Raw genomic sequence first — 23,891 nt, forward strand, 5'->3', positions numbered from 1 at the left:
TGGAAGATCCCACCTGCCACGGAGCGGCTGGGCCCGTGAGCCATGGCCACTGAGCCTGCGCGTCCGGAGCCTATGCTCCGCAACGGGAGAGGCCACAACAGTGAGAGGCTCGCGTACCGTGAAAAAAAAAAAAAAACAAACCCTAACTGTTTCCAGCAATCCCACTCATTGGCATATATCCAGAAAAAACTCTAAGTCAAAAAGATACATGCACCCCAATGTTCATAGCAGCCCTATTTACAATAACCAAGACATGGAAGCAACCTAAATGTCCATCGACAGATGAATGGATAAAGAATATGTGGTATACATATATGTGTGGTATGTATATACACAATGGAATACTACTCAGGCATAAAAAAGAATGAAATAATGCCATTTGCAGCAACATGCATGGACCTAGAGATGATCACACTAAGTGAAGTAAGTCAGATAAAGACAAATATTATGATATCTCTTATATGTGGAATCTAAAAAAATAATACAAATCAACTTATTTACCAAACAGAACAGACTCACAGACATAGAAAACAAACTTATAGTTACCAAAGGGGGGAGGGGGGAGGGGGGAGGGATAAATTAGGAGTTTGGGATTAGCAGATACAGACTATATAAAATAGATAAACAATAAGGTCCTACTGTACAGCACAGAGAACTGTATTCAGTATCTTGTAATAAAGCAACATGAAAAATTATATATATGATATACATATATATCTGAATCACTTTGCTGTACACCTGAAACTAACACAACACTGAAAATCAACTATACTTCAATAAAAAACATAAATTAAAAACCTGACTGTTGCATGACCCATTTGTCAAGGCTTACTAGGGAACAAGTTTACTCTGTCTCCAAGGCAGAAACATCCATTTCTGTTTTCTTGTTGACCTGCCTGCTCTCAGGGCCAGTGAGTGTCCAGCTATTACCGGAGATCGCTACATTTTAGGTGTTAGTATGTGCTTGCCCAGCCAGTGTATTTTGTTAATGCCGATTTCCTGGTTTTGATAATGTACTGTAGTTATATCACCATCAGAGAAGCTGACTGATGGGGTACTGAGAACTCTGTACTATTTTTTTGTGACTCTAAAGCTATCAATATTTAAGACAGAGAAAGACTAATACTGTATGATATCACTTATATGTGGAGTCTGAAAAATAATACAAACGAATATGTATAGCAAAACAGACTCACCGATAGAGAAAACAAACTAGTGGTTACCAGTGGGGAGAGGGAAGCGGGGAGGGGCAACATCGGGGTGGGGAATTAACAGATACAAACTACTGTGTATAAAATAGATAGGGCTTCCCTTGTGGTGCAGTGGTTAAGAATCCGCCTGCCAATGCAGGGGACACAGGTTCAAGCCCTGCTCTGGGAAGATCCCACATGCTGCAGAGCAACTAAGCCCATGCACCACAACTACTGAGCCTGTGCTCTAGAGCCTGTAAGCCACAACTACTGAGCCCATGTGCCACAACTACTGAAGCCTGCACGCCTAGAGCCCGTGCTCCGCAACAAGAGAAGCAACCGCAGTGAGAAGCCCACTCACCGCAACGAGTAGTAGCCCTCCTCACCACAACTAGAGAAAGCCTGCGTGCAGCAACAAAGACCCAACTCAGCCAAAAAAAAATAAATAAATAAATACATACATACATTTATTTTTTTAAAAAAAGATAAGCAGGACTTCCCTGGTGGCCCAGTGGTTAAGAATCTACCTGCCAGGGGCTTCCCTGGTGGCGCAGTGGTTGAGAGTCCGCCTGCCGATGCAGGGGACACGGGTTCGTGCCCCAGTCCCGGAAGATCCCACATGCTGCATAGCGTCTAGGCCTGTGAGCCATGGCCGCTGAGCCTGCGTGTCCGGAGCCTGTGCTCCGCAATGGGAGAGGCCACAACAGTGAGAGGCCCACATACCGCAAAAAAAAAAAAACAGGGCTTCCCTGGTGGCGCAGTGGTTGAGAGTCTGCCTGCCAATGCAGGCGACATGGGTTCGTGCCCTAGTCCGGGAAGATCCCACATGCTGTGGAGCAGCTGGGCCCGTGAGCCATGGCCACTGGGCCTGCGCGTCCAGAGCCTGTGCTCCACAATGGGTGAGGCCACGGCAGTGAGAGGCCCGCGTACCGCAAAAAAAAAAAAAAAAATCTTCTAACGGGAGGGGGAAGGGTAAGCTGGGACAAAGTGAGAGAGTGGCATGGACATATATACACTACCAAATGTAAAATAGATAGCTAGTGGGAAGCAGCCGCATAGCACAGGGAGATCAGCTCGGTGCTTTGTGACCACCTAGAGGGGTGGGATAGGGAGGGTGGGAGGGAGGGAGATGCAAGAGGGAAGAGATATGGGGATATATGTATATGTATAGCTGATTCACTTTGTTATAAAGCAGAAACTAACACATCATTGTAAAGCAATTATACTCCAATAAAGATGTTAAAAAAAAATCTTCCAACAAACAAAAGTCCAGGACCAGATGGCTTCACAGGTGAATTCTATCAGATATTTAGAGAAGAGTTAACACCTATCCTTCTCAAACTCTTCCAAAACATTGCAGAGGGAGGAACACTCCCAAACCCGTTCTATGGAGCCACCATCACCCTGATACCAAAACCAGACAAGGATATCACAAAAAAAGAAAATTACAGACCAATATCACTGATGAACATAGACGTAAAAATTGTCAACAAAATACTAGCAAACAGAATCCAACAACACATTAAAAAGATCATACACCATGATCAAGTGGGATTTATCCCAGGGATGCAAGGATTCTTCAATATACATAAAACAATCAATGTGTACACCATATTAACAAATTGAAGAAAAACCATATGATCATCTCAATAGTTGCAGAAAAAGCTTTTGACAAAATTCAACACCCATTTATGATAAAAAACTCTCCAGAAAGTGGGCATAGAGGGAAACTACTTCAACATAATAAAAGCCATACATGACAAACTCACAGCAAACATCATTCTCAATGGTGAAAAACTGAAAGCATTTCTTCTAAGATCAGGAACAAGACAAGGATGTCCACTCTTGCCACTATTATTCAACATAGTATTGGAAGTCCTAGCCACGGCAATCAGAGAAGAAAAAGAAATAAAAGGAATACAAATTGGAAAAGAAAAAACTGTCACTGTTTGCTGATGACATGATACTATACATAGAAAATCCTAGAGATGCCACCAGAAAACTACTAGAACTAATCAATGAATTTTGTAAGTTTGCAGGATACAAAATTAATGCATAGAAATCTCTTGCATTCCTATACACTAACAACAAAAGATCAGAAAGAGAAATTAAGGAAACAATCCCATTTACCATTGCAACAAAAAGAATAAAATGCCTAGGAATAAACCTACCTAAGGAAGCAAAAGACCTGTACTCAGAAAACTATAAAACACCGATGAAAGAAATCAAAGATGACATAAACAGATGGATAGATATACCATGCTCCTGGATTGGAAGAATCAATATAGTGAAAATGACTATTCTACCCAAAGCAATCTACAGGTTCAATGCAATCGCTATCAAATTACCAATGGCATTTTCCACAGAACTAGAACAAGAAATTTTACAATCTGCATGGAAACACAAAAGACCCCGAATAGCCAAAGCAATCTTGAGAAAGAAAAACGGAGCTGGAGGAATCAGGCTCCCTGGCTTCAGACTATATTACAAAGCTACAGTAATCAAGGCAGTATGGTACTGGCACAAAAACAGAAATATAGATCAATGGAACAGGATAGAAAGCCCAGAGATAAACCCACGCACATATGGTCACCTTATCTTTGACAAACGAGGCAAGAATATACAATGGAGAAAAGACAGGCTCTTCAATAAGTGGTGCTGGGAAAACTGGACAACTGCATGTAAAAGAATGAAATTTGAACACTCCCTAACACCACACACAAAAATAAACTCAAAATGGATTAAAGACCTAAATGTAAGGCCAGACAATATAAAACTCTTAGAGGAAAACATAGGCAGAACACTCTGTGACATGAATCACAGCAAGATCCTTTTTGACCCACCTCCTAGAGAAATGGAAATTAAAAAAAATAAACTAATGGGACCTAATGAAACTTAAAAGCTTTTGCATAGCAAAGGAAACCAAAATTGAGACAAAAAGGCAACACTCAGAATGGGAGAAAATATTTGCAAACGAAGAAACTGACAAAGGATTAATCTCCAAAATGTACAAGCAGTTCATGCAGCTCAATATCAAAAAAACCCCAAACAACCCAACCCAAAAATGGGCAGAAGCGGTAAATAGACATTTCTCCAAAGAAGACATTCAGATTGCCAACAAAAACATGAAGATGCTCAACATCACTAATTATCAGAGACATGCAAATCAAAACCACAATGAGGTATCACCTCACACTGGTCAGAATGGCCATGATCAAAAAATCTAGAAACAATAAATCCTGGAGAGGGTGTGGAGAAAACAGAACCCTCCTGCACTGTTGGTGGGAATGTAAATTGATACAGCCACTATGGAGAACAGTAGGGAGGTTCCTTAAACAACTATATATATAGAACTAGCATATGACCCAGCAATCCCACTACTGGGCATATACCCTGAGAAAACCATAATTCAAAAAGATACATGTACCACAATAGCCAGGACATGGAAGCAACCTAAATGTCCATCAACAGATGAATGTATAAGGAAGATGTGGCACATTTATACAATGGAATATTACTCAGTCATAAAGAGGAATGAAACTGAGCTATTTGTAGTGAGGTGGATGGACTTAGAGTATGTCATACAGAGTGAAGTAAGTCAGAAAGAGAAAAGCAAATACCATATGCTAATGCATGTATATGGAATCTAAAAAAGCGGTACTGATGAACCTAGTGGCAGGGCAGGAATAAAGATGCAGACGTAGAGAACGGACTTGAGGACACAGGGGGGAAGGGGAAGCTGGGATGAAGTGAGAGTAGCATTGACTTATATACACTACCGATGTAAAATGGATGGCTAGTGGGAAGCAGCTGCATAGCACAGGGAGATCAGCTCGGTGCGTTGTGACGACATAGAGGGATGGGATAGGGAGGGTGGGAGGGAGATGCAAGAGGGAGGAGATATGGGGATAGATGTATACGTACAGCGGATTCTATTTGTTGTACAGCAGAAATTAACACACTTTAAACAACTACTGAGCCTGCTCTCTAGAGCGCTTGAGCCACAACTACTGAGCCAGCGTGCCACAACTCCTGAAGCCTGCGTGCCTAGAGCCCATGCTCCGCAACAAGAGAAGCCACCGCAATAAGAAGTCCACGCACCACAATGAAGAGTAGCCCCTGCTCATCGCAACTAGAGAAAACCCACATGCAGCAATGAAGACCGAACGCAGCCATAAATAAATAAATAAAATTTAAAAATAAACATAAGACTATTTAAAAGACAAATTATTTTTAAAGAAAATGTCTTGGGCAGGACTTCAGATGAGACAGGAGAGATCTCAGGGTGGGTGGAGCAACATACACCAGATTTATGAGGAAGATGTTGTCATTGGTGGCTTCTGGTTTCCTGAGTCAGTTGTGAGAAGGAAGCTGTACCCCAGGTAGTGGAGAGGCAAAGTGTCAGAGCAAAACCTCTCGCCCCACATCCTCTGGACAAAGAGGGCAGGAGGGAGTTGCAATTGCCCAGTCCAGTTTCTTCCTTTGAACTGTAAGACTGAACACGGCATCTTGGTCCGGGCAGAAGGGACGCTATGATCACAGAATTCCTGTCCCTGCTTTACCTTGGTGAGTCTCCAGGATGGGGACAGATGGGTTTGGATGGGTGAGAGCATTCACGGTGGAGTGGGGGCTAACATGGGGGATGTGATAAGTACAGAAATTATGGCTTCTGTGTGTTGGGTACAATCTACCGGCTGTGGTACCCACATGCCCTCGTTTGGGGCTCACACATAAGGGATGAGGGAGCAGAGATGCAGAGACGTGTGGTAATACCCTTGGTTTAATTGGCTGAGATATGCACAGCTCCGATGGGACCTCCATGTGTGTATCATCTACATACCACTGTCTTGCCTTGAACGTTCCACTGGCATATAGGAGGGCAGGGTCTACAGGGTGTGAAAAGCTGTGAGTTTGGTCATGAACGAGGAATACAGAAAAGACCTACTGTTACCGAGTCCAAACTTGTACTGCTTGCTGCATGACAGACCAATAATTCAAGAGAGACAAGTTGTTGGGGCAAGGAATAGTGCCAGCAGACCAAGAAGATGGTGGACTAGTATCCCCCAAAAAAATCTTGCCGGGGGTCTGGATGCTAGTTTCTTTTATAGAACCAAGAGGGAGAGGTGAGGAGGTAAAGTAAAAAAGAAGGCAACAAGTTGTTACAAATATTTCCTTGTTCCCGCCATACATTGGAGGGGGTACATTAACTTCTTCATTCCTGCAGCCATTCATGGGTGGGCCTGGTCAGGATGTTTCCTGTGAGCTGAACAAAGGTATTTTAGCTTAAGGCTCAGGCATGGGAGGCAAGGTTCCTAGAAATAGGCCATTATGTCTACTTTAAGTTTATAGGCAACATCCCTTTAGTGATTTACTTGTAGCAAAAGCAATAGAATACAAAGGTTAAATTAAAAGAAACAGATCCAATATGGAGTCAGATTTGTTCTTCCCTATGACCCTAAGGCAGGAAACAGTGGATACGAAGAACATTTTCTGACCAGCCCTATCCTTAGCCTGATTTCAACCATCCTCAACTTGAACATAAGGTGATCAAACAGATCTCAGCTTCTAGGATGGAAGACCTGGAATATAATCTTGGCTTGGTCTCACGGGAGCCCCAGAATTTGAAACAGGAGTTCCACTAGACTGAGTGCCTGGTTCCTCCTTCGTGAGTGGGGCGGCAGGGGGTGGAGTGGGGTGGGGGACATTAGGACTCATTATCTGCTCTAGTTCCTTCTTCCTTCTTCTGGGTTCAGCCCTTCCCTTTGAGGTCATGCTTCTGCCACGCACACATTTGAGCTTGAGAGGACGGTCACCATATCCCAAACCTCCAGCTGCAGGGCAGAATAAACGGGGCGGTCACCGACCTCGTCCTCCTCACATTTATTTCCTGGGGCTGCCGTAACGAATTACCGCCAATCGGGTGGCTTAAAACAACAGACATCTATTCTCTCACCGTTCTGGAGGCCAGAAGTCCAAAATCAAGGTGTCAGCAGGGTTGATTCCTTCTCGGGGGGGGGGGGGGGGGAGGGGGGTGCTCTGAGGGAGAGTCTATTCCATGCCTCCCTCCTCGATTCTGGTTGGGAGATGGCTGGCAACCCTTGGCATCCCTTGGTGTGTAGACGCATGACTCCAAAGCCTCACATGGTCACATGGCCATCTTCCCTCCGTGTGTTCTGTCTCCTGTTGGGTTAGGGTCCCCGCCTACTCCAGTATGACCTCATGTGAACTGTTGACTGAAAAATGAATCCCACAACCTAAAAGCAGAGAGTTATGTTTTATTCAGTGGATATTCTTAGGACTTCTAACCCAGGAGACAGCATCTCAGGTAACCCTGCAGGATATGTAGAAGGTTTGCAACAAAGGGCAGGTACTTTGAGTGTCAGAAGGTTATTGTTAATGAAAGACAACCAGATATCTCGAGTTAAGGCATTTAGCGCTTTTCTGTATATGGGAAGATGCAAGAGTCTGGGCTCACTGAAACCATTCCTTTGACAGGCACCTCGGCTATCTGGGGTCAGTATCCTGTGTTTTCTCATCCTGAGTTCCCTCAGGGCTCACCGTGGAGACTGGCTGCAGTCTGATGGCTGCTAGATGGCGGGTATTCTTTTTTTTTTTTTTTTTTTTTGCGGTACGCGGGCCTCTCACTGTTGTGGCCTCTCCCGTTGCGGAGCACAGGCTCCGGACGCGCAGGCTCAGCGGCCATGGCTCACGGGCCCAGCCGCTCCACGGCATGTGGGATCTTCCCGGACCGGAGCACGAACCCGTGTCCCCTGCATCGGCAGGCGGACTCTCAACCACTGCGCCACCAGGGAAGCCCGGCGGGTATTCTTTGTTTCCTTCCTGAGTTCCCTCAGGGCTCACCAGCTCACTGGTGGCTATAATCGCTGATGACTGTGACATCCTTTGTTTACTGATATGGCAGGGAATATTTTATTTCTCAGACTTCAGTTAGGATTCTGCATCCAATTCCAGTGTGTGCATGTTGGGGGCATTGTCTCCCCCAGCACTGAGCAACTCTCTGACACCAGTTGGGTGTCCCACAATTCAACTCCATTGTGACACTATCTACCTGGAGATACTGTCCGATCCCACAGATTAAGGGCTCTGTCCTAAAAGACGACCTCCCTCCCACTTCAGATGCCACTCACAAGCCCTGGTGGCCACCTGTGTTTCTGTCCAACTGGGTATAGATTGAAGGTTCCCAAAACCCCCTCCTTGGGTTCCATTAATTTGCTAGAACTCAAATTTGCTAGAACACAGAACTCAGAGAAACATTTGACTCACTAGATTACTGATTTACTATAGAAGAATTGAACTCAGGAACGGCCACATGGAAGAGATGCACAGGGCAAGGTATGAGGAAAGACCTTCTGAGCGCGCCACACTCAAAAGATCTCCACATGTCCAACAAAGAAGCTCTCTGAACCCCACCCATCCTTTTGGGTTTTTATGAAGGCTTCACTACATAGGCATGATTGATTAAAGCCTTGGCAATTGATGACCTCCCCAGAGGTCAGGGGGTGGGGGAGGGTGAGACTGACGGTTCCAACCCTTTAATCACGTGGTTGTTTCTGTGGCAACCAGCTCCCATCCTTAGGCTACAGAGAGACTTTCCAAAAGTTACATTAACATAGGAAAAGACACCTTTACGTCTCTCAACACTTAGGGAATTCCAAGGGTTTTAGGAGCTCTGTGCCAGGACCAGGGACAAAGACCCAATATGTGTTTCTTTTTCTTTCTTTTTTTTTGTTTTGTTTCTGTTTTTGGCTGTGTCGGGTCTTAGTTGCGGCAGGCGGGATATTCGTTGAGGCATGTGGGATCTTTCATTGAGGCGCGTGGGCTTCTCTCTAGTTGTGGCGTGCGGGGTTTCTCTCTCTAGTTGTGGCGCGCAGGCTCCAGGTTGCCGGCATGTTGCCCGTGGCACGTGGGATCTTAGTTCCCCAACCAGGGATCGAACCCGCGTCCCCTGCATTGGAAGGCAGATTCTTTATCACTGGACCACCAGGGAAGTCCCTATGTTTCTTGTTATAAGTCACAACATCATAGTAATTTTCCCCTTCTCTAGAGAGCTATGGTTTCTAGTGTCACCCACTCCTCCCTTTCTAGCATGGAAATTGCACAGCTCTCCATGTGGTGTATGTAAAGACCATACTAAATGTTAAATGTGTGATGTGTGGCTGAGTCAGGCAGAGAGGGTGGCTGTATGGTAAAAGACAGTTATCTGTAAAGGACCTGCTAAATAATGTAAGTATGTAAATGGTTGATGTATGTAAAGAGTCTACCAAATGATAAATACTCGCTGATTGGTAGTTATTTATTGTAATTATTTCCAGTGAAATATGCTTACTTATGTTGCCCACTGCTCCCTACCTCAGAATTCTACTAAACTCCAAGGAGCTATCCCTTTTTTTTTTTTTTTTTTTTGGTGGTACGCGGGCCTCTCACTGCTGTGGCCTCTCCCGTTGTGGAACACAGGCTCCAGACGCGCAGGCTCAGTGGCCATGGCTCACAGGCCCAGCCGCTCCACGGCATGTGGGATCTTCCCAGACCGGGGCACGAACCCGTGTCCTCTGCATCGGCAGGCGGACTCTCAACCACTGCGCCACCAGGGAAGCCTGGAGCTATCCCTTTATTCTTTGCTTTTTCAAGCTACCCTACATGCCAGTGGGTCTCTTCCCCTTAGTAACAAGTGTCTTCATTGCAGCCAGTTCTCTGCCTAAGTCAACTGTGGTCCTTTATTAAGAAAGAAATAAGGACTTCCCTGGTGGTGCAGTGGTTAAGAATCCGCCTGCCAATGCAGGGGACACGGGTTTGATCCCTGGTCTGGGAAGATCCCACATGCCGCGGAGCAACTAAGCCCGTGCGCCACAACTACTGAAGCCCGCACACTCTAGAGCCCACGGGTCACAACTACTGAGCCCACGGGCCACAACTACTGAGCCCATGCACCTAGAGCCTGTGCTCCACAACAAGAGAAGCCACCGCAATGAGAAGCCCATGCACCACAACAAAGAGTAGCCCCCGCTCGCCGCAACTAGAGAAAGCCAGCAACAAAGACCCAACACAGACAAAAATAAATTAAAGAAAAAAATAAGTTCTGAGGATCTAATGAACAGCATAGTGACTATAGTTAATAATATCGAAATTGGCTAAGAGAATGGATCATAAACATTCTCACACACACAAAAAAGGTAACTTTCTGAGGTGAGAGATGTGTTAACTAGCTTGAATGTGATCATTTTACAATGTATACGTACATCAAATCATCACGTTGTACACTTTGAATACATTACAGTTTTATTTGTCAAAAACAGAGAACCCCTCTCCCAATGTTTACCTACTCCTTAGTAGGGTTTCTTGATGTAAAGTGAACCTAAGGCAATTGTGTGCTTATTAAAAAAAAAAAAAAGGAAGAATGGGAATCACCACTTGAGCAGCAGACTGGCTGATAACACAGCTGAGGTGACGTGAGACTAAAAGCAGAACATGCAGAGGACCTAAACAGAGACCATGAGACCTGGGACCCCCTGGACCACCCAGAAGCTGATTTCCTACCTATCAGTGTAGCCATTCTCACTGCTAATGCAGCCTCGGTCCACCGTCACTCTCCCACCTCCCTGCTTCCTGGTGAAGCTTGGGGGCTTGTGTTTTGAGTCCATCCCTGAGTGGAAACAAGGGCCAGATGTCCTGAGTCACTCTCTCATGTCTACAGAAATTCTAGCTTCACCCATTAACAGAGGCCCAAGACTGGCATCCATTTCCCCCACAATATGGGACTGGGGTCCCTTATTTCCATCCGTGGGTTAACGTCCCCATCCCAGAATGAAATATAAAGAATAGAGCACAGAAGAGATAGGGGCTAAAGTACGTAAAGATCAAAGCTGCAAGTAAGGAGAGCATTTGGGACCAGAAAACATCTTCAATTCTTTGTGAAAAGAATGACCCCATTCGTGCCCCGGTCCAGGAAGATCCCACATGCCGCGGAGCGGCTGGGCCCGTGAGCCATGGCCGCTGAGCCTGCGCGTCCGGAGCCTATGCTTCGCAACGGGAGAGGCCATAACAGTGAGAGGCCCGCGTACAACAACAACAACAACAACAAAAAAAAAGAATGACCCCGTCATGGAGAGCAAATTCTCCCCACTTAAATGTGGGTGGAAACCCACATGGACACTCCACAGTAAATAACTATTGCATTCTTTAAATGGAAAGCATAAAAATTGCAGTCACAGAAAATACAGGTAAATGTTCAGTGATTTCCGGATGGTAAAAGAAGGACTAATGATGAAAGGAATGCGATATATCAGAAAAAGTTGCTGTCATTTTGTACATAAACATATCTTTTTTTTTTGAGATGGTGCCTGGGAAATAACTTTTATGTACTTATTTATTTTTAATTGAAGTATAATTGACTTACAATGTTATATTAGTTTCAGGTGTACAACATAGTGACTCGGTATTTTTATACATTACACAATGATCACCGCTGTAAACATAACTTCCGAATGACAAACAATGGGACAAAAGTAAAAGGTGAAAAAATAAACCCAGGGAAGTACCTGCAAGGAATAAGGCAGATCTTTAACAGATGAGTCACACAGTCTCTGCCTGATTTTTACTCAAAGACAAGCATATAGAGATTATCATACTCAGTGAAGTAAGTCAGAGAAAGAGAAATATCATATGATATCACTTATATGTGGAATCTAAAAAAAGATAGGAAAGAAATTATTTACAAAACATAAATAGAATCACAGACATAGAAAAAAACCTTACGGTTACCAAAGGGGAAAGGGCGGGGAGGGATAAATTAGGAGTTTGGGATTAACATATACACACTACTATGTACAAAATAGATAACCAACAAGGACCTATTATATAGCACAGAGAACTATACTCAATATTTTGTAATGACCTATAAGGGAAAAGAATCTGAAAAAGAATATTATATAACTGAATCACTCTGCTGTACACCTGAAACTAACACAACATTGTAAATCAAAACTCTACTTCAATAAAAAAAAAAAGACAAACATATAATTCATCTCTCATGAGAGTTTCTCTTCCAGGGCTTTGTCTGGGCAATGAAGATGAGAAAAATAATGGTAAGTTTTCTCCCACTTAGACTCTGTTCCTGCGACCCAAGTTTCATGACCTTTTCTCTTTCATCCTCTGAATTCTAGGAGGGTTTTGGTGATCACCAAGATGAAGAGTCAAACTAACTCCAAATTCTTTCCAGAGAAATTTTCCAAATCCCTCCTCCATGCCTTGCCCAGCTCAGAGGTTGAACACAACAGCAATGTGACCCTCAAGTGCCAGTCTGACGTCCAGAATGTGACATTCATGCTGGGGAAGTTGCAGGACTCTGGGTACAAGCAAGAATGCAACTCAACAGGACAGGACACTAAATTCCTCGTCACTGACCTGAAGCCTAAAGATGCTGGACAGTACTTTTGTACCTACAAGACAGTGGCTGTAGAGAAATGGGAACTCAGTGTGAGAATAAGGCTCTTATCAGGAATTCTGAGTGGGTCTCAAGGATGTGAATGTGGGCGAGTGTTTTAGAATAGAGTTTGTTAAAAAAACAAAATTCAACTGAGTACATGTTAAAGATCTAATTGGCTTTCTCAAATAATTCATGAAGGAGGACGCATCCCTTCTAGCAAGTAGAGAGGAGTTCCACAGGGCTATAGAAAAGGAGAGGTTTTTTAAAAACAGACATAGAAGTCATAAATAAAAAAGATCATTTCAGCTTTAGGTTAACCTACCTATGGAGTACAGAAGAGATCTATGTGGCAGATTACCTCATGGTCCTCTGGGGGATGGAGGAGGTCCCTGTGATGACCTCATTGGTGTGACCAGAAAATTCCCGACTGACCACCTAAGACAACATTTTTGGGGGCGGGGTGGGAGGGATGAGGGTTTGAAGCTTCAGTTAGGTTAGGTAGTAAGCCCCAGCATTGTCTACATAAATGATTCCATTTGGGGCCTGTGGTTTGCTTTTTAACAAGGTATTAATAGAAAATTTGAGGTACAGTAAGGCCAAAGATACGGATACGATGGTCACTGAAAAGATAGCTTGTTACAGTTCCTAAGAAAAGGGGACATGTCAGGCCATGCCATGCAGGACCACATGGGGAAGCACCCAGTCAGGACGTGGAGACAAGGGGAGGCATGTTGGCAAGAGCCTTTACTGTGGTTTCTGTGGGAAATAACAGGCTGAGGATTGGATCTGGGGTATAGACACTGTCCCTGGTTGTCTGGGACCTGGGCCTGAGGTGATTAGGGCAGAGAAACAGTGTCCCTGAGTATAAGAGAACAATAAGCGAGGTGGCTGGAAGTGTGGGCTTTGGATAGGTTGGTTTGCATTTGAGAGGTGTGCTTGAGAGAAAGTTTTTTCCTATCCCTAGAAATTGGATAACCATGGGAGGAGAATCCCTCTAGGGTCAGCAAGGTCCTAAGATGTCAAAGCATCAAATGCAGAAAATAAAAGACATGGTTAATACAGAGAGATGGGTGAGAATGCCCCCAGGTGCAGTGGAAAATGGGAAACCCTGGCCCTTCCCTTCACCCCCAATGCCTTGTCCTCTTCAGGATTCGTCCTACAACCTTCCCTCTCAGCCAACATAGGCCCTGAGATGACTCCAGGTCACAGTATGACACTCTTATGTCTGATTCCTCACAACAGAAAGGAATGTAGTATTCTTGCTCTGCTGAAACTGGGGATCTCAGAATGATTACAAGTTGAGAAAGTAGGAAAAGACCAAACTGAGCATCATGGCAGCATAAGGCATCCCTTGTTTTTGTATCTCCATTTCAACAACTAAAATTTAGCATCCATCCATGAACAAAAGTGCCTCTATGGGAGTTGTGGGATCCAGCACCATATACCAGGAGGAATCTCACCCACCTATGCATTGGGTAATAGGCAGACACACCTCAGTACCAGCTGTGGAACCTGCAGGAGACTGACCTGATTCCAGCCCCTCTTGATCATGGTCTGGGAGAACATGGACATGGGTAGTTACCTATGGACGAGAGAACCTTTGTGAAGTTTACAAACCAAGACTGAATAATGAAGAAATAGAAAACTGGAACAGACCAATAATGGATAAACAGATTGAATCAGTAATCAAAAACCTCCCAATGAAGAAAAGCCCAGGACCAGATGGTTTCACTGGTGAATTCTACCAAACATTTAAAGAGGAAATAACACCAATCATTCCCAAACTCTTCCAAAAAATTGCAGAGGAAGGAACACTCCCATGCTCATTTTACAAGGCCTGCATTACCTTGATATCGAAACCAGCTAAGGACACTAAAAGAAGAGAAAACTACAGACCAATATCCCTGATGAATATAGATGCAAAAATGTTAGCAAACCAATTTTAAAAGTGCATTAAAACCTCATACACCATGATCAAGCAAGATTTATCCCTTGAATGCAAGGATGGTTTAACATAGACAAATCAATAAATGTGATACATACGTTAATAGAAAGAAGGATAAAAATCATACGATTATCTCAATAGATGCAGGAAAAACCTTTGACAAAGTACAACATCAAGATAAAAACTCTTAATAAACTGGGTGTGGAAGGAACGAACTTCAACACAATAAAGGCCAACAAGCCCACAACCAAGGTCATACTCAATGATGAAAGGTTGAAAGCTTTTCCTCTAATATCAGGAACAAGAATACCCACTCTCACCACTTCAATTCAACATAATACTGGAAGTCCTAGCTAGAGCAATCAGACAAGACAAAAAAAAAAAAAAAAAAGCACCCAAATTGGAAAGGAAGAAGAAAAATTGTCTTCATCTGCAGATGACATGATCTTATATATAGAAAACCCTAAAGACTCAACCCCAAAACCATTAAACTAATCAACAAATTCAGTAAAGTTGCAGGATATAAAATCAACACACGAAAATCAGTTCTGTTTCTATATACTAACAACACAATATCTTGAAAAGAATAAAGGAAAAATCTTATTCATGATAGCATCAAAACCAATAAAATATCAATACTTAGGAATAAATATAACCAAGGAAGTGAAAGATCTGTATGCTGAAAACTATAGGACTCTGATGAAAGAAATTGAAGAAGACAATGGAAACAGAAAGCTATCCCATGTTCACAGATCAGAAGAATTAATATTGTTAAAATGTCCATATTACCCAAAACCTTACATAGATTTGATGCAAATCTCTATCAAAATTCCAATGGCATTTTTCACAGAAATAGAACAAACAATCCTAAAATTTGTAGGGAACCACAAAAGACTCCAAATAGCCAAAACAATCCCGAGAAAGAAGAACAAAGCCATAGGCATCACACTTCTTGATTTCAAACTATACTGCAAAGCTATAGTAATCAAAACAGTATGAAACTGGAATAAAAATAGACACACAGATCAATGGAACAGAACTGGGAACCCAGAAATAAACCCTTGTATATACAATCAACTAAATTTGACAGGGAAGCCAAGAATGCTCAATGGGGAAAAGATAGTCTCTTCAATAAATTGTGTTGGAAAAACTAGACAACCACTTGCACAAGAATGAAATGGGACCTCTACCTTCAACCACTTACAGAAATTTAACTTGAAATGGATAAAAGACTTAAACAAGACTACAAACAATAAAACTCCTAGAAGAACACAAAGGGAAGAAGATCCTTGACACTGTTCTTGGCAACAGTTTTTTTGGATATGACACCAAAAGTACAAGAAACAAAAGCAAAAATAAATAAGTGGGACTACATCAAACTAAAAAGCTGCACAGCAAAAGAAACAATCAATGAAATGAAAAGGCAACCTACCAAATGGGAGAAAATACTTGCAAACTGTTGGTGCTCTTTCCTGGGATAGGATTGGAAGGTGGGGTTAGGATTGGAAGTAGTGTCATTCATAAATATTTTTGTTCTTAAAATAATAGCAAACTTCAGCAGTATGAAGAAGAGTAGTCTAGTGCTCTGGCCCTGGTTTGGGAACCGAGTGAGCACCTGGAGAATGGAAAAGACATTCTCTTCCCTGCTCCCCAAAGAGGGCATAGAGTCCATAGACAGAACTTGAGGATTTATGTCCCCAAGGTTCCCATATAAACATCGTGATTCCTTTTCTTGCATCCTGTTTTCTAGGTGAAGATGAAGGTGAAGGTGAAAGTGGACCTGACTCTGCAAAAACAGGTAATATAATTAGAGAGGACCTGTTTTTCCCAGTTGTATCCACCTCATGAGGCAGAGGATCCCCTTCTGATTAAAAGGCACAAGGAGAATCTTAATGCCCCTTCTCTCCATGTTGGGAAGATGCTCTCTAAGGCACTCCCAGGTTCTGAAAACACTGGAGAATAAAACAGCACAAGATGCATCATCTGCCATTTTACATAATGAAAAACTACAGTGGAGTTTCGTGAAGAATGAGGGTGAGTTAGTGTGACTGGTTTGGGGAATGGGACTGGGACCTGTGGAGTCCAGGTACTTTGGGAATATATATGATCAAAGACTTGTTAAAACTTTAAAGTTCTCAAAAAATGGTGAATATTAAATATTTTTTTGATATTGCTTTTCCGTGAAGAACTGACTAAGATTCTACCCTCAGAGATTCATAAAAACTAGGGCTTTCTTCAGGTTTAGACTGAAATGGGCTTATCCATAAAAGGATTTATTTTTGCCATGCCCTGCGGCTTGTGGGATCTTAGTTCCCTGACCAGGGATCAAACCTGGGCCCCTGGCAGTGGGAGCAAGGAGTCCTAACCATGGGGACCACGGGGGAATTTACATAGATGCTTAATCGTTTTTTCTTTCAGCAACTCATAACCTTCCTGTAATCTACTCCAATGAGCCAAAATTGTTCAAGGTTGTCATTAGTATAATAGAATTTTTTTTAAAAGATATCCTTGGGACTTCCCTGGTGGTCCAGTGGTTAGGATTCTGTGCTTCTACTGCAGGGAGCATGGGTTGGATCCCTGGTAGGGGAATTAAGATCCCACATGCCACCCCACCCCACACATCCCTGGCATGGCCAAGAAAAAAAGATATCCTCCATTGTATTCCTCTTTCAAAATGTTCTTATTCAGTATTAGCAGGCTTGGGAAAATGACTGCTACACCATCCAAAATGACTGCTACTCTGTCCGGTAGAGTCAAAGAACTTGGAAGTATCAGAAGTGAGATGGAAAGTCAAAGCTTTCACATTTTTAGCTCTTCTATAATTTATTTTCTTTCTTTTTTTATTGATATATCACTCCCATTCCATAAATTCACCCTTTTAAAGTGGACAAGGCAGTGGCCTTTGGTATATTCACAAGGTTGTGCAATCATCACCACTATAATTCCCCAAATGAAGTCCCATTAAGCAGTCACTCTTCATTCCCCCCTCTCCTGACAGGCCCTGTCAACCATTAATCTGCTTTCTGACTCTATGGTTTTGCCTTTTCTGGACATTTCATGTAAATGCATTCACAAAATATGTGGCCTTTTGAGACTGGCTCCTTTCACTTGGCATAATGTCTTCAAGGTTCATCCATGTTGTAGCAGATATCAGTACTTCATTCCTTTTCATGGCTGAATAATATTCCATCATATGGATAGACCACATTTTGTTTATCCACTCCTCAGTGGATGGACATTTGAGTTGTTTGTACCTTTTGGCTATTGCAAGTAATGCTGTTGTGAATTTAGGTGTACCTGAGTCCCTGCTTTCCATTATGTATCTACCTAGGAGTAGAACTGCTGGGACACGTGGTAACACTATGTTTAACTTTTTGAGCAACTGTCAAATTGTTTTCCAATGTGACTGTACCCTTTTACCTGCCCACTAGTAATTTATGTGGGTTTCAATATCTCCACATCCTTTCCAACACTTGTTTTTCTTTCTTTTAATTTTATTATAGCCAACCTAGTGGGTATGTATATCACTTCTTAAAATGTACTTTCAGAGTTCACATTTTTAAAAAAATTTATTTATTTTTGGCTGCATTGGGTCTTTGTTGCTGCACGCAGGCTTTCTCTAGTTGAGGCGAGCGGGGGCTACTCTTCACTGTGGTGCGCGGGCTTCTCTTGTTGTGGAGCACAGGCTCTAGGCGCGGGGGCTCAGTAGCTGTGGTTCACGGGCTTAGTTGCTCCACGACATGGGGGATCTTCCCGGACCAGGGCTCAAACCCATGTCCCCTGCATTGGCAGGTGGATTCTTAACCACTATGCCAAAAGGGAAGTCCCAGAGTTCACATTTACACCACCACAATTCTAAACAGAATAAAATATCTGTATGCACAGATATGCTGTCCCCAGCCTGTATGCACAGATATGCTGTCCCCAGCCTGTATGCACAGATATGCTGTCCCCAGCCTGTATACACAGATATGGTGTCCCCAGCCTGTATACACATGCCTCCAAGGTACTAGAAAGGGACCTTCTACTCCAGTTCTGTGCAGAGACCAATGATCAATTTCATCACCTAACTTTGCCACAAATCCAGGCTTTCTTTCTGGTGCCTGTGACTTCATTTATGCCCTGTATCAAGCTGTATCCCTTTGCTCTGTCAGATGCCTTAGACCAATAGCATAGACCTTCTGCAAATTTATTTTTGTAATTTGTAAATAGTGATGCGAAGTCTAACCAGGATATGTGGACATCTCAGGGTAAACCCAGTTTAGTGGGCGGTGGACAATTTTGCAATAATTTACTTCTCATTTCTAGTGAACTGCTATGTGAGAGAAACTGTAGGGTAGTCAAGGGGAGGATTGAAAGCATAAGGCAAGGCTGATGTTTCTGTGCTTTCAACCAGGAACAGCTGTTCCTGTCCCATTTTTACATGTCCATGGGGATGCACTGCTCCCACAAATGGCAGCAGTTGGTAAAGGGGTGCTCTGGGCCACATAAATCCCAAGGCATCCTCCCAGGCAACCCCCCAACGAAGACATCAAAGTGTTCACGTTGGAAAGGGGAAAAAGCCATGATCTAGCACGCATAAAAACGGCAAAGGAATCTGGGGGAACACGGGTGGAGGAACGTTGACAGCATCTGTTACAGAGGGAGATAGGTGTGGGTAGAATATTGGGTGGGAAAATAATCATGATCACTGCAATTTCATTATCTTCCACATTGAGTCAGATTCTAGACTGAGTGCTTTAGAGCCAGTATTTTTCATCATCACCTCTCTCTTCAAGTGAGGTATTCATTTTTTTTGGAGGGTGGGGGCATGCCAGAAGGCATGTGGGATCTTCCCCAACCAGGGGTCAAACCCGAGCCCCCTGCAGTGGGAGTGCAGAGTCTTAACCACTGGACCTCCAAGGAAGTCCCAAGTGAGGTATTCTTACCTCCTTTTCCCCCACCTCCTTTCCCGCCGCTTCCTGGAGGTATAATTGACCAATAAAGCGGTAAGATATTTAAAGTGTACAACATGCTGATGATTTGATACATGTATATACATTGTAGAAAGATTCTTCCCATAGAGTTAATTAACACGTCCCTCAACTCATCTCATAGATTTACTTTTTTTTTTTTTTTGGTTCAGCATGCTTAAGATCTACTCTCTTAGTAAATTTCCATTATATGATACAGTGCCGTCAACTACGGTTCATGCGGTCTGTTAGATCCTCAGACCTTATTCCTCTGAAACTGACAGTTTGTACTCTTTGACCAACCTCTCCCCACTTCCCCCACCCCCAAGCCCCTAGCAACCACGGTTCCACTCTGTTTCTATGAGTTTATTTTTGAGATTCCACATATAAGTGATACCATGCAGTATCTGTCTTTGTCTGGCTTATCTCACTTGCATAATACCCTCAAGGTTCATCCATATTATTGCACAGGGCAGGATGTCCTTCTTTCTCTTGGCTGAATAACATTCCGTTGTACATATACACCACACGGAAAATTCTTCTTCTTTTTCTTTTTTGTTTAGAATGCCCTAAGGTTATTCACCATCCTTTTTTGGGGGGTATTTTTTAATTGAAATAGAGTTGACATACAATATTAATTTCAGGTGTACAACACAGTGACTCAATATTTTTTATACATGACAAAATGGTCACCACAATAAGTCTAGTAACCATCTGTCACCATACAAAGTTACTAGAATACTGTTGATTATATTCCCTATGTGTATATTACATTCCCCATGACTTATTTATTTTGCGACTGGGAGTTTGCACCTCTTAATCCCCTTCACCTATTTCATCCTTCCCCCCAACCCCTCTCCTCTGGCAACCACCAGTTTGCTCTCTGTATCTATGAGTCTGTTTTCAGTTTGTTTGTTCATTTGTTTTGTTTTTCAGATTCCACATATAAGTAAAATCATATGGTATTTGTTTTTCTCTGTCTGACTTATTTCACTGAGCATAATACCCTCTAGGTCCATCCACATTGTTGCAAATGGCAATTTTGCATCCTTTTTTACGGTGAGTAGTATTCCCTTCTTTATCTATTCATCTATCGATGGACACTTAGGTTGCTTCAATATCTTTAGAAAATGATTCTTGGACTTTGATTCGTCTGTTGTTAGACTTGTCATCACTTCTATAGGAACACAGTTAGTTTGGGAAAATGTGTTTCTCACCAGATTTTGAATTCTCTGGAACAGGTTTAGAATATCACTTCTTTTTTTTTTTTTTTTGCGGTACGCGGGCCTCTCACTGTTGTGGCCTCTCCCGTTGTGGAGCATGGGCTCCAGACGCGCAGGCTCAGCGGCCATGGCTCACGGGCCCAGCCGCTCCACGGCATGTGGGATCTTCCTGGACTGGGGCATGAACCTGCATCCCCTGCATCGGCAGGCGGACTCTCAACCACTGCGCCACCAGGGAAGCCCAGAATATCACTTCTCTTGAATGTCCACACCCAGTGGTCAGCACAGAACAACCCTGACCTTGTGGCAGACTGGCCTAAAATGGTTAGACATACCAGAGTCCAAAGCCCATCCTGTCCGTGTGACTTTGGGGAACTCGATTTACTTTCTGGTACTTGATTTACGTATGAACAAAATGGGGACTGTAAACCTATCTTGCGTGCTTATTGTCAAGGTGATAAAGAACAGGGAATCCCCTGGCGGTCCAGTGGTTAGGACTCTGGGCTTTCACTGCCGAGGGCCCGGGTTCAAATGCTGGTTGGGGAACCAAGATCCTGCAAGCCGAGTGGCAAAAAAAAAAAAAAAAAAGATGAGAAAGAATGCACGTGAGTGCTAAGTGGCTCACAGTAAATCAATATTATTCCTGGGATGAACCACTTACTGGGTATTTCCCATCTGCAAGGCACTGTGCGAGCCCTCTCTGTATGTACTGACCACTCAAGCTCCCTACCATCCAGTAAAGTAGCCACAATTGCTATCCTCACTTTGTATAACTTTATTTATTTATTTATTTTTGGCTGCCCCCACAAGGGGCTACTCTTTGTTGCGGTGCGTGGGCTTCTCATTGCGGTGGCTTCTCTCGTTGTGGAGCACCAGGTCTAGGCGTGCGGGCACAGTAGTTGTGGCTCGCGGGCTCAGTAGTTGTGGCTCACGGGCTCTAGAGCGCAGGCTCAGTACTTGTGGCGCACGGACTTAGTTGCTCCGCAGCATGTGGGATCTTCCCGGACCAGAGGTCGAACCCGTGTCCCCTGCATTGGTAGGCGGATTCTTAACCACCGCACCACCAGGGAAGTCCCGCTATCCTCACTTTGAATGGGAAAACAAAAGCTCAGGGAGATGAAGAATTTCCCTAAAGCACAATTGGATGTTACAGCTCTGAAGTGGCCACTCCAAGTTTTGAAGCCAGGCTGTCTGACTCCTTGAAACTGTTCAGCTAAAGCTGAACAGTGTGTTTCAGGAGCCAGTCTTACTCTCTAACCCACCCTTCTCCCACCAGACACCGAAGTCATCTTTGTTGCCACCTTCAGCTGCCTCTCTCTCTTTCTCCTCTTCATTGCCATCTTCTTCATCTACAGATGCACTCAGCACGGTAAGTTCAGAGACGCACACGTTTAAAACTCTGAGGAAGGGAGTAAAGTGAAGGATTCTTTCAGGAGATAAATTCCTCCCTGTATTTTTTTTTTAATAGATTCATCACATGAAGAATCCACCAAGAGGTAGATATACTTGACAGATCTCATGCCCTAACTCCCACTCCTTTCTTCAGAGACCCCATTTGTACATCAGTGACTCGTATGCCCAGCCCCGCTACTTGCAGCCCTATCTTCTCCCCCACATCTTCAGATCCCATACTTTCATATGTTTCTCTCTCTCAGAACCAGCCATTCCAAATGTCCCAAGCAGGGAGCTGCAGGTAAGTGATCAGGGAAGAAACCATAAGGAATCTTGGGTCAGAAAGACGAAGACCGGACTCCTGCAATCTGAGAACTGATTTTTGTTTTTTCTTTTACTCACATGCAGGTGTATCCAAACTGGAAAGAATATCTGAATCGGTGAGTTCTCCCCTTTGGAATAACCCAAGAGCTCACTTCCACCACAGGCGGGTCTGTCTAGCTCATACGCTGGTTATATAGATGAGGCCAACTAATATGGAGTTGAAAAACATGTACTTTGATGGAACTCGTAAAAAGAGATTAGAATGGTGGTTACCAGGGGCTGGGGGGGGGGATATGACATTTAAGGGAACGAACTTGCAACTTGTACAGGAATAAGTCGTGGGAATCTAATGCACAGCATGGGGATTATAGTCAACAACACTGTATCATACACTTCAGAGTTGCTAGGAGGCTAAATCATAATTGTTCTCACCACAAAAAGAAATGATCATTATGTGACAGGGTGGAGGTGTTAGCAATGTGATAGCCATAGTGCAATATATCAGTGTATCACATCGACACGTGTACACCTTAAACTTGCACAATGTTATATGTCAATTATATCTCAAACAAACAAAAAACCCCACATGCTTTGAATTCCAGAGTAGCTGGATTCCAGCTCCCAATGTCTACAATTTATCACCAGTGTGGTCTGAGACAAATCACAAAACCCCCATGATTCGGAACCTTCCTTTCCTTCCATATCTAAGGGGAATCAAAATCCCCATCTAAAAGGCTTGTGAGAGTCTAGTGATGTCATAAACATAAAGGGTTTATTGGAGTTTCTGGCGAATTTTAAGGGTCCGATGGATGGCAGGAAAGCATCATTTAACAAATATTAACCAATGTACATCCATCCATTTTTTCTATTTAAAATACTGCTTATTTGCGATTTAACATTAATGAGCATTATAACACCTAAGAGCAGTTGCACGTCTGAAATGCATCTGGTGAGCCTGAGGACCTCAGTTTTTAATTTAATTTAAATTCGTTTGAATTTAAGTAACCGTGCGTGGTTCGTGGCTACTGTATTTGGCATCTTAGCTCCCCGTGCACATCTCTTTTCCTTAAAGCCTGAAGAATCCCAGGGAGTGACCTATGCACAGCTAAACATCAACGCACTGTCTGAGGCAGCTTCTGTCCCCACCGAGAAGCCCCCAGGGTCGTGTGACTACGCAACACTGAAGGTATAGAACTGAAGGAAGAGCTTCTTCCCCGGGAAGGAGAGAACGGATTGAGATGACGGAACTTGTGAAAGCCCAGGTGACTCTGTGTCTTTGGCTCATTATCCATAATAATACAATATGTTCCCTTCTTGCTTCCCCTCCTCTCAACAATTACTGGGTGGGTTTTCACAAAACCGGAGCGTAACCTTTGTATGGTTCGACTTAAAACATGGGCTAAGAATACGTATTGTATCTAT

At 43.4% G+C, this 23,891-nt stretch overlaps 1 protein-coding gene across 1 annotated transcript; it reads left to right on the forward strand.

Moving 5' to 3' along the window:
• The first annotated feature begins 5,722 nt into the window (after positions 1 to 5,722).
• VSTM1 (V-set and transmembrane domain containing 1) lies at positions 5,723 to 23,661 on the forward strand. The gene is made up of 8 exons (XM_060085073.1): positions 5,723 to 5,756; positions 12,257 to 12,292; positions 12,427 to 12,714; positions 22,030 to 22,122; positions 22,222 to 22,249; positions 22,409 to 22,446; positions 22,554 to 22,585; positions 23,542 to 23,661. The coding sequence occupies exons 1-8, from the start codon at positions 5,723 to 5,725 to the stop codon at positions 23,659 to 23,661; spliced, it is 669 nt and encodes a 222-aa protein (XP_059941056.1).
• Positions 23,662 to 23,891: the final 230 nt, after the last annotated feature.

Source organism: Mesoplodon densirostris, chromosome 19 (assembly GCF_025265405.1).
Source record: "Mesoplodon densirostris isolate mMesDen1 chromosome 19, mMesDen1 primary haplotype, whole genome shotgun sequence".
NCBI lineage: Eukaryota > Metazoa > Chordata > Mammalia > Artiodactyla > Ziphiidae > Mesoplodon > Mesoplodon densirostris.